Source organism: Perognathus longimembris, chromosome 4, assembly GCF_023159225.1.
Source record: "Perognathus longimembris pacificus isolate PPM17 chromosome 4, ASM2315922v1, whole genome shotgun sequence".
Classification (NCBI taxonomy): domain Eukaryota; kingdom Metazoa; phylum Chordata; class Mammalia; order Rodentia; family Heteromyidae; genus Perognathus; species Perognathus longimembris.
Genome location: NC_063164.1, coordinates 20936969 through 20951821, shown reverse-complemented (window position 1 = coordinate 20951821; position 14853 = coordinate 20936969). Strand labels below are relative to the sequence as shown.

Below are 14853 nucleotides of genomic sequence, written 5' to 3'. Positions count from 1 at the left end.
AGGATTGTGCCCCTCGGATCAGCTAGTCCTGAAACTGTGCATCTGACTCTCACCATCATCACTGGATGTTTCTAATAGTTAAGTTTGCATTTCTCCTACCAAGCAGTATGTTACATACAAGTATTGATAAAAATAATTCCCATCTCTGATCTGGAAAAGAGTTTGAAGTCATTAAATTATTCCAAGATTTTATTGCTGATTATTCTTTCAAATTTCTGAAATAATACATGTGATACATAATTTTAGGGAAATGTAATTCTAGGCTTTTTTTTTGCCAATCTTGGGGCTTGAACTCATGGCCTGGGCACTGACCCTGAGCTCTTTTGTTTAAGGTTAGCACTCTACCATTTGAGCCACAGCACCATTTCCAGCTGTTTATGTGATACTGAGGAATTGAACCCAGGGTTTCATGCATGCTAGGCAAGCACTCTACCACTAAGCCACATTCCTAGCTGGGAAATTTAATTCTACACATGTAAAACTAAAAGCAAAAATTTAGCTCCCTTACTGAAATATCCTTGGTTGACTATATATCTTTGATCTCATGATTTTTCCATGGTAGTATAACAATGAACAAAGCACACGAAAAACAAAAGAAACTCAAACTATCTCCCATTTTTTTTTTTTTCTGGCTAGTCCTGGGGTTTGGACTCAGGGCCTGAGCACTGTCCCTGGCTTCTTTTTGCTCAAGGCTAGCACTTTGCCACTTGAGCCACAGTGCCACTTCTGGCCATTTTCTGTATATGTGGTGCTGGGGAATTGAACCCAGGGCCTCATGTATACGAGGCAAGCACTCTTGCCACTAGGCCATATCCCCAGCCTTCCAATCTTTAAGTAAATTATTTTCAAATTCCCCAAAGACTTTCAATGCTTCTGAAAAAAAGATTCAATCATTCTTCAGTTCTCCACACCTTGACGACCCACACTCTGCTCCTTCAGAATTCTTGTTCACCCAATGCTTTTTGTCCTTTCCCACTTTATTCCTAGGAAACTCTCTAGAAATGATTTATCAGGATGGAAGGAGATAATGCATTTGAAGCCATAGCCTAAAGCCAGAATGATTAAACAAGTGAGAGATTGAAAACTGGTTGACGGCCGACGATGCTTTCTATAGAGAACTTCCAGGCTACAGTTTTGACTTTATGTAATATCTGTGTTAGATTAAATGATCTAACCTCCTTGGGTTTCAGTTTTGTTTGTTCATTTGTTTTCCAGTCTGGGGCTTGGACTCAGGGCCTGAGCACTGACCCTGGCTTCTTTTTTTGTTCATGGCTAGCACTCTACCACTTGAGCCACAGCACCACTCCTAGGGCTTCATGCATGCAAGGCAAGCACTCCTACCACTAAGGCACAATCCCAGCCCTGGGCTTCAGGATTTTTCCTGTATAAAATGAAACAACTGTACTTGTTCCAAGGATCTTTTTTGAAGAATACATATTTGTATATATGTACATATATACATATATTCTATATATCTATATGTATACTGTATATAGATACATAGTAGGAAGGCTATAAGATTAAATTAGTGAAATAATGTCCAGTATGGTGAGCACTGGATAAATATCTGCTGCTAGTATTGTTAAATAATTGAGTTCTTTTTACTCAGTTTACTCAGTTTACTCAGTTTACTGGAAAATATTAAAAAAATAGATTTTGTTATAGAATTGTGTTCTTCTGCTACATTCATTTTTAGAGCTCTGACATATACTATTAAATGGACACATGCTACTTATACACCTTCTAAAATATTCACATTCATTATTACAAATAAAGTTATAATATTTAACAATCATACATTTTATATGTATTAATTAAATATGTATTGAACTAATAAGTTCCTTGATCTATTGGAAGTATATATCTCAAATCATTTGACACAAATGCCTAGTTTGTGTACATGTTATGTTTATTATATTATAACATACTACAAAGAGAAAATTTGTCTATTTATAACATACCAAGGGTAATTGAGATTACTCCTGCTTCCATATTTTCATTCGAAGTAGGAATTATTGAACATATTTTCATTTTGTAAGTTGTATACTTTTTATTAGTAAAGTCAAACATTTTTCTAAAGGTTTTTGTGTGGAAATTGTACTTTTGTTTTATAAAACTTTAAAATACAAAGCTATGACGTGAAATAACATTTTCCTTCTTTTTAATATTATGTCTTTTATGTGATATTTTAAAAGGCCATCACTGTAATTTTCATTAGTATATTCTGTCAGTACTGTCCTTTATCTCTTGTTTTAAAACTCTAGGTCTATATTCAATCTATAATCTATACCCTATCTCATGCTTTTAGATATTTTAACATAGAATCTCTCTCATGTTTTGTATTTTATTGCAAATCAGAGCCATTTGTTACTAAAGAAATAATGGAAGAGTCTATGCTTCTCCATACTTTTAAAATTCAAACTTTCTATAAACTAAGTTCTATAAACTAAGTTGCTTGGTTTCCATTTCAAATTTATATTGGATACATTGAAACAATTCCAGACTGAACCCACACCATTCTGTCCTAATAATTACTACCTTCAACATTTTAATACTTGGCAGAGAAAATCTTTCCACATAGCTTTTTTTCAAATCCTTACTTCTCTTTTATTGAATACATTTTTCAGAGATCCTTTCGGCTATTTTTGTTCCATTAAAAATACATTAGCTTTTTAAAAACATGGTTGGACATAGCTTAAATTTCATAAAACTGGTATTTCCATATTATAAGTGCTTATATTTTAATATGTGCCTCTTCACCTGTATTTTCTGTATGTATTGGTGAAAGATTGTAGTGTGATTTTTATTTTAAGTTATCAGGAACTACCTGTAAATGTCATATGGTCTTTCAGTCCCTCCTTTCCCCAGCATGTGCTAATCAAATAAACTACATTTATCTTAGTCATGTGTAATGTACTTATTTTTTATGAACATAATTATCCTGGCTAATAAGCATTGATCTAAAGACATACTGAAATCAGACAAAATCCTGAAAATATTCTTGTGGTCAAAATGGTCTCTCAGGTTCATTATAACAAAATTCATGGGTCAAAAGACTTTAGATTAACCCAAAATACTTGTTTTCATTGAGGTACTGATAAGTGAAAATTACTTTTTAAGGACATTTATTGGCTCTATCTTTTAGCACCTCACTATGGACCATTTCTTTTGAAAATCCTTTGCAACTAAGAAAACCAATATGATGACATGACCCATTTCAAAAATAATATATAACTGTATACTGGATTGAACTACACAATATTTTTTAAAAACCCTGATGATTAGGAAATTCATATTAACTGTAGGTCATGTGAAAAACTATGTATTAACAACAGAGAAATTCACCTATATCTAGTTATCCCGTATGCTCTGTCATCACTGTACAGATTACTTAACTCATTCTCCATTCAACAAAATAATTTGTAATACAAAACAGTAAATTTCAGAATAATGTCAGTAGATGATTTTTTTTACTAAATAATCAGATTCCCTAGCCTTAAATGTGATAATGTTAGTATTTAATCAATTCATACACTTGTTTCCCAGTGCTGTAGTAAGGATGAAATATGTGTGTCATATTTGTCAAATGTAGATAATTTTGGAATTTCCTATGTGATAAAGATTGCTACTATGATGATTATTATCAATCTTGGTGCAAAGATATTATCAGAATAAATTGCCATCCCTATCTGCATAAAAATAAGTTTAATAGTAACACTTCCAGATATTTATAAAGTTTCTTCTCCATGTCCTCTTAGAAAATCTTTTGAAGGTAGCCTGTCTTCAGTTAAATGACCTTTTTTTTTTTTTAAATCCCAACCTATAGCTTCCATTCTCCTCAAAATGCCTGTGTTAGAAATGTCTACATAATCAATGATATGTGTGTGTATGTTATGCACACATGCTGGTCACAGGCACATACACAAATATTGTAATCATGTAAGGAAGCAGGCAAAGAAGATATTAATTTTAAAGCCTTCCATCGTGTGAACTAGGGAATTGTTGGAAACAGGTTTCAGAAATTGATCTGGTTCAGAGAATGGATTCCTTCTCTAGTCTCCTGATGTCATCAGTTCAATATTCTTTTTGACCTTTACAAACATTCTTCATCTTTACTTTGTATCCTACATAGATTGTCTAGAAAGCAGACACAGTTTTGTATATTATTTCCTGTGTGGCCCATGAGTGCTTAGTGGAGCAATAACTCCTGAATGACATTAAATTGTAATCTAGCAAGTGTTTTAGAAACTAGTATCTTCCATAATTAAAAGAAAAAATATCCTGTTTAATTTTGTTTTAAGTCTTTGGGGAAAGTCATCAGAGTACAATAAATATTATTAAGTTAGTGTCACAATGAATAGCTTATCAGAAAGAGTTTTTTTCTAATTTCTTCAAGTCAATTTCTGGTCACCAGAATGTTAAATGCATAAAAGTAATTAGCCCAGTGCAATGTTTCTTTTAATTTTACAATATCTCCAGAAACTATAAATCCCAAAAAGGGAAACTGGTAAATAAATGAAATCAATAAGAAGGCTTTACAGACATGCAAAGTTATTAGCAAAATACATGCATTTTAATTAAAAATGTTGGCTTTAACAAAGGCTCACTGTTTCCTTGATTGATCTGGAAAGCTGGTTCAGCTGTTTCTCCTACTTGGTTTTCTCTGCTCTAATTGGATATTTACCACATAGACACCTTTTCCTTTTGTTGATCAAAGACTGTAAACACAATTATACTTTATACAAATTATATGTGTATGCATATATGAAAGTATAATTAGTTTATTATTGTCATTTGTCACTGTGATTTTACAATCTGTAGGAAACAGAAATTTCATGGAGCCAGTTACAACTTAATTTTGAGCTGCTAAGTTTTCCTGATAAAAATTCTAGGATCAAAAATAATTCTTTCCTTATTTTTTAATTTTCTAGTTCAACAGAGTTCCAGATAAATTTTACACAAATGTCAGGAGTCGTGCTTCATGCTAAAAACTTTCTTAAAATTGAATATATACAGCAATCTACAGTTTTGTTTCTCTTCATTCCCTTGTTATAAAAAGAAGCTTTTCATATATTACCATTATTAAGTAGTTTTTTCCATGCTGAAAATAATTTAATAAGGGCCTGATAAGTAATTACTAATTTCCTACCATATTCTATGGTATCTTTAATGAAATAATAGAACTGTTTATAAGTTGGGAATATGGCCCAGTGGTAAAGTGCTCGCCTTGTATACCTGAAGCCCTGGGTTCGATTCCTTAGCACCACAGATATAGAAAAAAGCCAGAAGTTGCGCTGTGGCTTACGAGGTAGAGTGCTAGCCTAGAGCAAAAAGAAGCCAGGGACAGTGCTCAGGCCCTGAGTCCATGCCCCAGGACTGGCAACAAAAACAAAACAAATAAACAATAGAACTGTTACAAGGTTTTATTTTTTCATTGTACCAATACTATATTCACAATTGTTAACAACAGAAACAACTGTGTTAATTTTAGTTGTTACTCTATATTTAATTAAAAGGAGATTTTGAAATATCCTGTCCATAGAGGATATTGTAAGTAAATAAGTAAATACAGACTAGTGAATTCACTCAACAGTTTTCTTTTGGTTAAAATAATGCTTCAGCTTAATCAACTTCAGGACAATTAAATGAGCAGAAGAATCTGTGTTCATTCTGGTGTTTGAAATGTGCCTTTCCTCATTATTTTTTTGTGCTAGAATAGTTCAGTCTTTTGTCTTTCATCCTTTTGTCAGGGGCACTTCCTCTTCTCAGTTTATTTCCAAGCAAGAAATGTCATTTGTACAACTTAGCAGATAGAGAAGTATATTCTTTATTAGCCTAGAATTTTCTAGTTATAAAATCTGCAATTGAAGACAGTTATGGCTACTTGAATGCAAAATGTATGTCAGAGTTAAGAAACAATTAAGCTGTAATTTTCTCACATAGGATTCTTTTCTCTCTTCTCACTCAAATGAGATGACTTTGGGGGCAGGAGGAAAAGGAAGGTTTAAAATAGAACTACAGGGTTCTGATGGTACAGTGGGGAAGACTGCCTTGACAATGTTCTTAAGATTTAAAGACGGACAAGCAGTTATCTATTTTACATGAGATAATCATGCTTCGTATAACCTTGTAGGGACAGAGATAACTTTGTTCCTTTAATCATTATTACTTACTTCTTCAAGTTTAGTCTCTCTCACACCTACACCTATACAGCCCAGACCTCAAAACTCAGTTCTTATGAATAGAAGAGTGTTGTCATTCTTACCAGTGAGCCTGCTAAATAATACTTCTCTAAGCTTCAGACTTCACATAGAAGATAAGTTTGTCTCCCCTGACATGACTACATTAATCCACTGAATCAATTTACTTAAGCTGTGCTGTGGAGCAAGGCAGCTACAATTTAACTGAGCTTAAAAGAACTTTCAAGTCAGAATCGCTGGTCCCCATGTAATTCAGCTCTCTATAATACCAGCCTAAGCTGTGCTTTGACCCTTTGTGGTTAAGCAAGAAACATTCATGTTAAGTTTATAGGGTCAAGGTGTTCAAGCATCAAAAAGGATTTAAGGGGAATAAATTCAAATTGCTCAGAGGAGCAAAACACCAAGAATGCACATAGTAAAGTTCTACCAGAATCTTTCAAGTGCATTCATATTTACAGAATTCTTTAGGCTGAGAATTCTTCTAATAATGTTTTTAGAAAAAATCATTTTGAAAATAGTTGACAGTTATAATGTATAGTCTGAATGTTATTAAATATGTTTGAAACACAATGAATGTCATATTTAAACAACGTGAGATACATTCACTAACACCCAGAACAATATGTGAAATAAGTTCTAAATATTACTAAATTATACTACACATGTTCAAAATTTTAATAAAGTTTCTGACTGAAAGTTTGCATGTAAGCAGTTGTCTATAGTGAATTGTTGATGTGAGCACTCTTTCTGTGTCTCTCTCCCTCCATCCATTTCTCTTCCCTCTTACCCTGCCACTATTAAAACAAAAAATCTTAAGCAGTTTTCTTACTTCTGACTCTTAAAGTGTCTGCCTCCTGCTCAAAGATCACCATAGTATCTGTGTTCCTCCTACATCTCCATTCAGAGCTATCGTCAACCAACATCAGTATTCTGCTTCATTTCACCCAAAGTCATTTGTTACCATGAACTTATTCCCTCAAAGCCTGAGCCATTTGTCCTGAGTTTGACTTCTCACTTCAGTAACATAGGAAAAGCCCAGCCCATTGCCAAAGTGGGGCAGCAGTGGAGAAGTAGGACAATGAAATATATTCCTCATACAATTTCCTTAGCTGGGGTGACTGACTTCAATGAATTGCGAATAAAATATAAAAACCAAAATTATCCCCAATAAGCAAGGAAAATATGAAAATGGAATACTTCTCAAGAAATACTCCATGAGGGAATGTATTTCAATCCTGGGGAAAGAGATCATCTGTAAATAATGTAAGATCCCAAAATGTGCATTGATCTAACCCCATAAATCCAGTCACTCAAGAAACAAATCTGGAGCATGGTTGTTGGAAGCCAAGCTCAGCCCAGGCAGAAAAGTCATGAGATTTTTTTTTTCTCCAACATAACTAACAACAAGCAGGGAGGCAGGTATAAATGGGGAGGTAGAGCATCAGCTGAGCAAGCAAATAGGTTTAATAAGCTGAACAAGCACAGGGCCCTGATTTCAAACTGAAGTATTGGAAAAAAAGAAAATCTTCTGAGATAAAAGTATAATTATTTTGATTTTGAGCATGTGATAGGTGAGATTTAGAAAGATTGAGTCATTTTCTCTTGATAGAAACTGTACACTGATGCGATTTGTAGCATCTGTTTGATTTCAGAACCAGTACCTGTGACTACAACAGTGTTCTGTAGAAGGTGGAACACAGAAAACAGTATGTCCTTGCTTTAAAACACAGGGTGAAGTCACAGCTATTAACTCTGTAAATAAGAGTCTAATTTATCATTTCTTCAGCTTATAATAAAATAAGTCCAATAATAATCATTGTCTATAATTTACAAGAAGTTCATTTTAACTAACTGTAAGATGGAAATACTTCATAAACTATAAAGCTCAGTGTTAATGTTCACTATACCAAACTTTGAACTTGTTGCCAATGTTTGTGTGTCTCTATGTGTGCACACATATAGTTCAGCAATGGAGCTTGAACGCAGGGCCTAGGCTATGTCCTTGAGGTCTTTTGCTTAAGGCTAGAACTGTATCACTTAGAGCCACAGTTCTACTACTAATTTTTGAGTGGTTAATTGGAGATAAGAATCTTTCCAGGACTTTTTGCTCAGGCTGGCTTTGACCTGCAATCTTCAGGTCTCAGCCTCCTGAATAGTTAGGATTACAGGTATGAGCCAAAGGCAACTTGCTGAACGTTCATATTTTAAATAGAGATATTAAGAGAATTTAAATTTGAAAGATTATTGTAGGTACAGTAACATTTGGGCTTTCATTAGTTTCATGCTTGCTTGAGATACAAACCAAGATATCTTGTGTTTCTTTTTTCTTTCTTTTATCTTGTACCTGTATTGGGACTTGAACTCAAGGTCTGTCCCTTAGCATTTTCGTTCAAGGTTGGCACTTTATGACTTGACCCACTTCTCCACTACCAGCTGTTTGGTGTTTAACTAGAGACGAAAGTCTCTTGGATTTTCCTTTCCAGGCTGTCTTCAAACTAATATCCCAAGGTCTCAGCCTGCTGAGTAGCTAGGATTACATGCCAATGGAGTAAAACTTCATGTATTTTTGGTACTCAGGCTTGAATTTAAGACCTCCCCTTTGTTTCACAAGAACTCTACCATTTAAACCTTACCCTGAGTCCAAAATGTGATCTTTAAATTGTGCTAGAAATATCTGCATTATTTTCTTCAGGAACCAAAGAATGGGAGTGTATCTGGATCCCAGGAAGGCCAGAGAACCAAGAGATTAAAAACTATCAAAGAACATGACCTTCTCTCCCAAAACCTCTACATGACTGCTTCATTCTCAAAGTGACTCTGGAGACAGATCGTCTCTGCTTGTTATTAGCATAAAGTGCCCAGAAATGGATCCATTTATTAGGTCTAATATCTCTGTAGCATCAAGAGAATTTCTAGGCCCCTAATCTAAACTATCCAGAAGTAAGATTTCTATTGACTCAAGAGGGATCAAGTGTTTACTTCTATGATAAGATTCACCTTAGGGTTGTTACTGGTATTTTCTCACCTCTTTGCTATAACAGTCAAAAATACATAGATATTATGAACAGGTCTAGAGGGGCAAAATTGCTGATTAACAAACCCCGATTTGTGACCAAGCATAGTGTCCCATAAAACAAAGAGCCATGAGGACAGACCATATAAATATGGAAAGTTATAAGAAAGCCAGTTTTCAACCTGGCAATCATCCTGAAAGTTGTCTACTATCTAAATAAGATGTACCTAGAAATGATGACTTTTCTGTTTTGACACCATGACCAGATGTGTTGATATAAACTAAAAGTTATTAAAAAGTTTCTGTTTTGTGAACTATAAAAATGGAAGGAAACGTTAATCTTCAGCCATTCATGCTGCCTTAACATACTAATTTTCAAACTTACACTCACACATCTCAATTCGAGACATTATATATATATATATTCAATATATATTTAAATAAATAACATATGTATTCATATTCTAATTATACTGCTGCATTTTGCATTCTACGAAAATGTATAAAATGAGACAAAAATACAATGAACAATTAAAAATAGTCTTATTTGATTTTGGCCCAGTTAGAGTATTATTAAAAATGCTAAGTAGGATTTCTGAACTAGAAAAAATGGCATGAGCTTGTTTCCTCTTGCCTAGAATGTTGTTCCTCTGTAAACTCCAGAAATAATTCAAAGGCAACCAAAATCAAAGGAGATTCTGAAAGATGGGAGACATAGTGCTAGAGGAGTATTCAGAAGTGCATCTTAAATCTGTCCTACACAGAAGAGAAAGACCACTTCCAATACTCACATTTGTCACATCTAAGCTACATTCATTCCCATTAGATCTATCAGAGTCCCTCAACAGGAGACAAAATCTGAGCAATCCTACCAGAGCAGCCCAGCCATAACTACTAGCCTGTAAACAAGCCTCTTGGATTGACTTTATAGAGAGTACAGAAAGTAACGCGGTAAGTAGGCAAGTCACTTGCTAACAGCTCATTTTTAAGTAGCTATGAAGCAACTGGCTGCCATACTTCAGTGATTTCCAAGTCCAGTTGCCCCTCCTTGCAGTGTGCTGACTGGGTCTTCAGTATTTCAGAGATCAACTTATTTTACGTGGCTATGTTAGCCCACACTGTGTGCCTCTTAATTTAAAAGTCTTTCATATTAACACATTGTCTCCAAATATTTTAGTGAATGGATTTCACACAGTAATCTAATCTTACTTTAGAATACTGTTTAAAACTCTTGTCAAAACATTCCTGCCATAAAACAGTGCTCCGATTAAATAAGTTAATTCAAATCTACAATGTGATACTTCTTTTTATCTAAGCCTTTCACAAGGACCCAAAAGATTTGATCAGACACTACTTTGTCTTGGGAAGTCAGACACAGGCATGGCAGAGGTAATTATTAAAGCATCTACAGAGAGGAAGATCTTCAATTGTATCTTTACCAATTGCAAGTACATATGACCTTAAACTAATAAATGTCTCTTCAATATCTAATAGTACAGATTGTTCATATGTATATTCATGGATAAAAAGGTCAAATCTATATATGCTATAGTGTGGTTCTGTAAGATTCCCCAGATATGTGTATGTTATCTACATATTTAGATGAACTAATATGTACTATAAGAAATATTCTCTAAGGATAGATTTAATTTTATTGATAGTGAATATTTACCCATAGTTAACATAGTTTATATCTGAAACTATTACAGTGCCTGGATTATAGTGTATCTTTCTTTCCTAGCTTTCTGTTTTCTAACTTAGTAGCTATTAGTACTAAGGAAGGTACTGAGATATCTAGACTACCTAAAACTGAATTACCATTCATTTGTATATATTTGGATGTCCTACTCCTGTTGATATGCCAACACTGAGGCTTTAGAGCTCACTGTAGCTGGGCTGTAAGCATCATTATGCTAGAAACCACAAAGAAATAAAAGAAGCCATTATACCTTATGTTTCATTCAACAGCAAAGGAATTAGGTAGTTTTCCTGGAAAAAACAAATTCATCACAAAAAGGTAAAAGCTCATTTTCTCATTTTCATGTTGCAGTGACGAGGGTTGTGAGAAGAATCAATGATGGAAATTCCTTGAGCATTTCAAGGCAATCCTTTTTCACTGGAATACTTACATGACTGGCAATGATTCTCAGTGGGCCCCCAGCACCGGCCAGTGCAGGACTTATGGCAACGCCCACCTGTAGCAGAGGGAAAAGAAGAGACAAAAGTCACATGCATTATATAAATATATATATATATATATATATATACATATAATAGAAATTGTGAATTCTCTCCAAAATTCAGAAAGTTAGGTTAAGTTCCAGTTGGACTATTCAAGACTGATTGCTATTCTAATGATCTATTTTACTTGATGTAATTTCCAAAGTCCATAGCTTACTGATAACAATGGAAATTAAAACTTAAAGAGTTTAAAAGATATTGAAGTCTGTTAGAACAAGAATATATTCATCCAAGCACATGTCATTATATCACAATAAGCCATAAAATCAAACATTTAAAAAATAAAACTTGAAGCTTAATTTCAGTACAGAAAAATATACATGTAAGATTTTTATTGATACCATCTGAAATTTTAAATACCAGCCTTTAACTCCTACAGTACCAACATTATATACTAGAAATATTGGGTTTAACAAACATAGCTGTCCCATAGAGAAATTCCTAGAAGGACTCAACAATGAAAACATCAGATAGGAGAAATCATATCAAATCAGTTTTTGGAAACTTGTTTTTAAATTTACTCCAAAACATCTGTATGCACATGCACTATTTCTAGGATAACATATATATATATATATGTATATATATATGTCATATATATATATAAAGCTAATAAAGGCTAAATCAAAGAGGATTTTTATAAAGAGCAAATAAGCTTATTTCCAGGTGCCAGTAGCTCACACCTGTCATCCCAGCTACTCAGGTGGCTGAGATCTGAGGATCGTGGTTCAAAGCCAGCCTGGGCAGGAAAGTCCATGAGAATCCTATCTTCAACTAATCACCAAGAAACAGAAAGTGGCACTGTAGCTCACCCAAGCCTTGCTCAAAAGAGCCCACGGACATTGCCCAGGCCCGAAGTTCAAGCCCTATGACCAATAAGAAATTAATATATATATATATTTATTAAAACCTCTGTTAGGGGATCTCAGTAACCCAACTGCTTTGTGCATAGGACCATATATGATGAAGCATATCAACATGAATTCCAATATGTGGAAACAGAGGTATCCTGTATGTAGTTTTTTGTTTGTTTCTCTTAGTTTTCTGGACCTGTGTCTTGTATATAAGATTATTCAATATGTGGAAGGGAAAGGGAATCACAGAAACAGCAGGACAAAGGAAGAACCAGTGAAACATTGATTCTCATTTGACACTACGTGGGATATGAACGTTACAACTAGGGGGGAAGGAAACAGGGAAGGACAGGTGGGAGATAATGATATAGGATAGCAGTGATTAAAAACAAATATACTCATTACCTTACTTATGTAACTGTAATCTCCCTGCTCATAACCTTTTCAATAAAAATAAAATTAAAAAATCTCTATTCATTTTCTGATACATATCTCAGTGTGTGTTTGTGCATGCATGTGCATGTATGTGCCAGTTCTAGGACTTGAACTGACAGCCTTCCTTTTTACTGTGACTACCTCAATCAAGACTGGCACTCTACCACTTAATTCACTCCTCCACTTCTGTTTTCCTGATGATTATTTGGAGGTAAGCTACTCATGAACTGTTCTGCCTGGTCTGGCTTGAACCATGATCTTTAGATCTCAGCCACCTGAGTAACTAGGATTACAGGCCTGACTCATGGGTGCCCAGTTTCAATTATGAATTAAAAGTGCGGTACAAACATTATCAAGTAAAGCTACACCAAAAGTGACCATGTTTCTTCCTTGACCTACAGTTTTTAAGTCCTCAATTTACAAGTTCTTCTTACTTAGAAATATTGTTTCTCTTCCTGTGAAATTGTTTGAGAGAAGCTACAGGCACAAATGCTATAAAGGATTAAGATGCAGACTCAGCAGACTTTCTCTGAGGCACACACACTATCTTGATGCTTAACCCCTCGAAGTGAAGAGTGCTCAGGCACAACCCTAATTACCGTTCCAGAAGTATGAGAACTGTCATTACAACCGTTTATTTAAAGCAGTCTGTTTGTAAGGCCTTAATGCTGACATCACTAGTGTATAATATCCTGTCACTCTGCCATCTGTTTATTTAGATCTAAACACATTATAACCACATAATGCAAGCACATTCTAGATGACAGGAAAAGTACTCCATCTGGTCTGAACAATATAACTTTAATCAGTGATGATGATAATTATTATTAAAAACTTACTGGAGTTCCTTTGTATCAAGCTAATAAGACTAAATTGATTTATACCAGAGGAAATTAGAAAAGACTGTGAGACAAATTGGAAGCTGTAAAAACTTTTCTGGACTACAAACTTTCTTATGAGAAAGTAGCTAACGCCAATGTGTTTTCTTAGATGTGGTAGAATCTTTTAAATCAACTCATTAAGTGTCCCATTAATTGAAGTTATCTAAAGCAGAAGATAATCTACCATTGAATCCATGACTTCTTTAATTATGTTTGGAACTAATAAAATATTTAGCTTTATTCTTTCTTGTGATAGGACTACTGAGTTGGAAGATAAGAACATAGCATGCTACCATCTAAGCAATATCAGCAATAGAAATGCCAATTTTTCTTTTCCTTTTTTTTTCTTTTTTATTCAAAGGATTGAACTCAGTACCTCCCATTCTTACTGGCTTTCTTACTCATGGCTGGTGCTCTACCACTGAAGCCACACTTCCACCTGTCTTCCTGCTGCTTATTGAAGATGGAATCTTGTGGACTTTTCTGCTTTTGTCTCTCTCTGAATCCCAATCCTTCAATCTCAGCCTCTTGAGTAGGATTTTTTTTTTGGTTAGATTAAAATATCTTGATTTCTCAGTTTTCAAGTTTCAGTAGACCACTCAGAGATCTGATCCCAGGTTCAGGACAGAAAATCTCATAAATATGCACACCTTTTTTGTTTATCAGTTGAAATAAGTTTAAATGCCAAAACAGGTTTATGGATGGAAAAGTTTATGGTTCTTCACAAGGTAACAGGACAAAGCTTATCTATTTGGGAACAAGTGATGTAGTTTTCCACACAGACACACATACTCAACAATCTTTAAGTACTTTAATCTTAACTGTCTACTTGATCTTGTGAGAGTTTGGATGGTTGTTTCCATTTTTCTCTTACATTTGGACAAAAATACCTATTACTGGAACACAAAGATGCAACCAGAATCTTCTTCTGATTTTTACTCCATGCTCCACTCTCTCTGCATCCTTTGAATGCCAAGGATGCTCTTGAGGCTTACAGCTTTCAGAATTCAATGATCGCCAAGGCACTGCAGAGCTTCAGTGGAAAGTGCTTGTGTGGTTAGTGGCTCAGCCTGCCATGCTTCATGTCATAGTCTCTTTGGAGCTATTACTCTTGGAATTTGCCAAGGTGGTCAGTTCATTTTGGATCTTTCAAATGGTGCAATATAAGGTCCATGAAGCAACACTCTTTTCACTGAGTTGCTTTAAGAAAATATCATAGCATCTGACCA

The 14853-nt window shown here is 34.5% G+C and overlaps 1 protein-coding gene across 3 annotated transcripts in view; it reads right to left on the bottom strand.

Moving 5' to 3' along the window:
• Erbb4 (erb-b2 receptor tyrosine kinase 4) overlaps positions 1-14853 on the bottom strand; it is a 975681-nt gene that overhangs the window by 280305 nt on the left and 680523 nt on the right. For all 3 annotated transcript variants that reach the window (XM_048344825.1, XM_048344826.1, XM_048344827.1), the window contains one exon: positions 11343-11408. In XM_048344825.1, coding sequence (XP_048200782.1) covers positions 11343-11408 — 66 coding nt within the window. The remainder of the gene's footprint in view (positions 1-11342; positions 11409-14853) is intronic.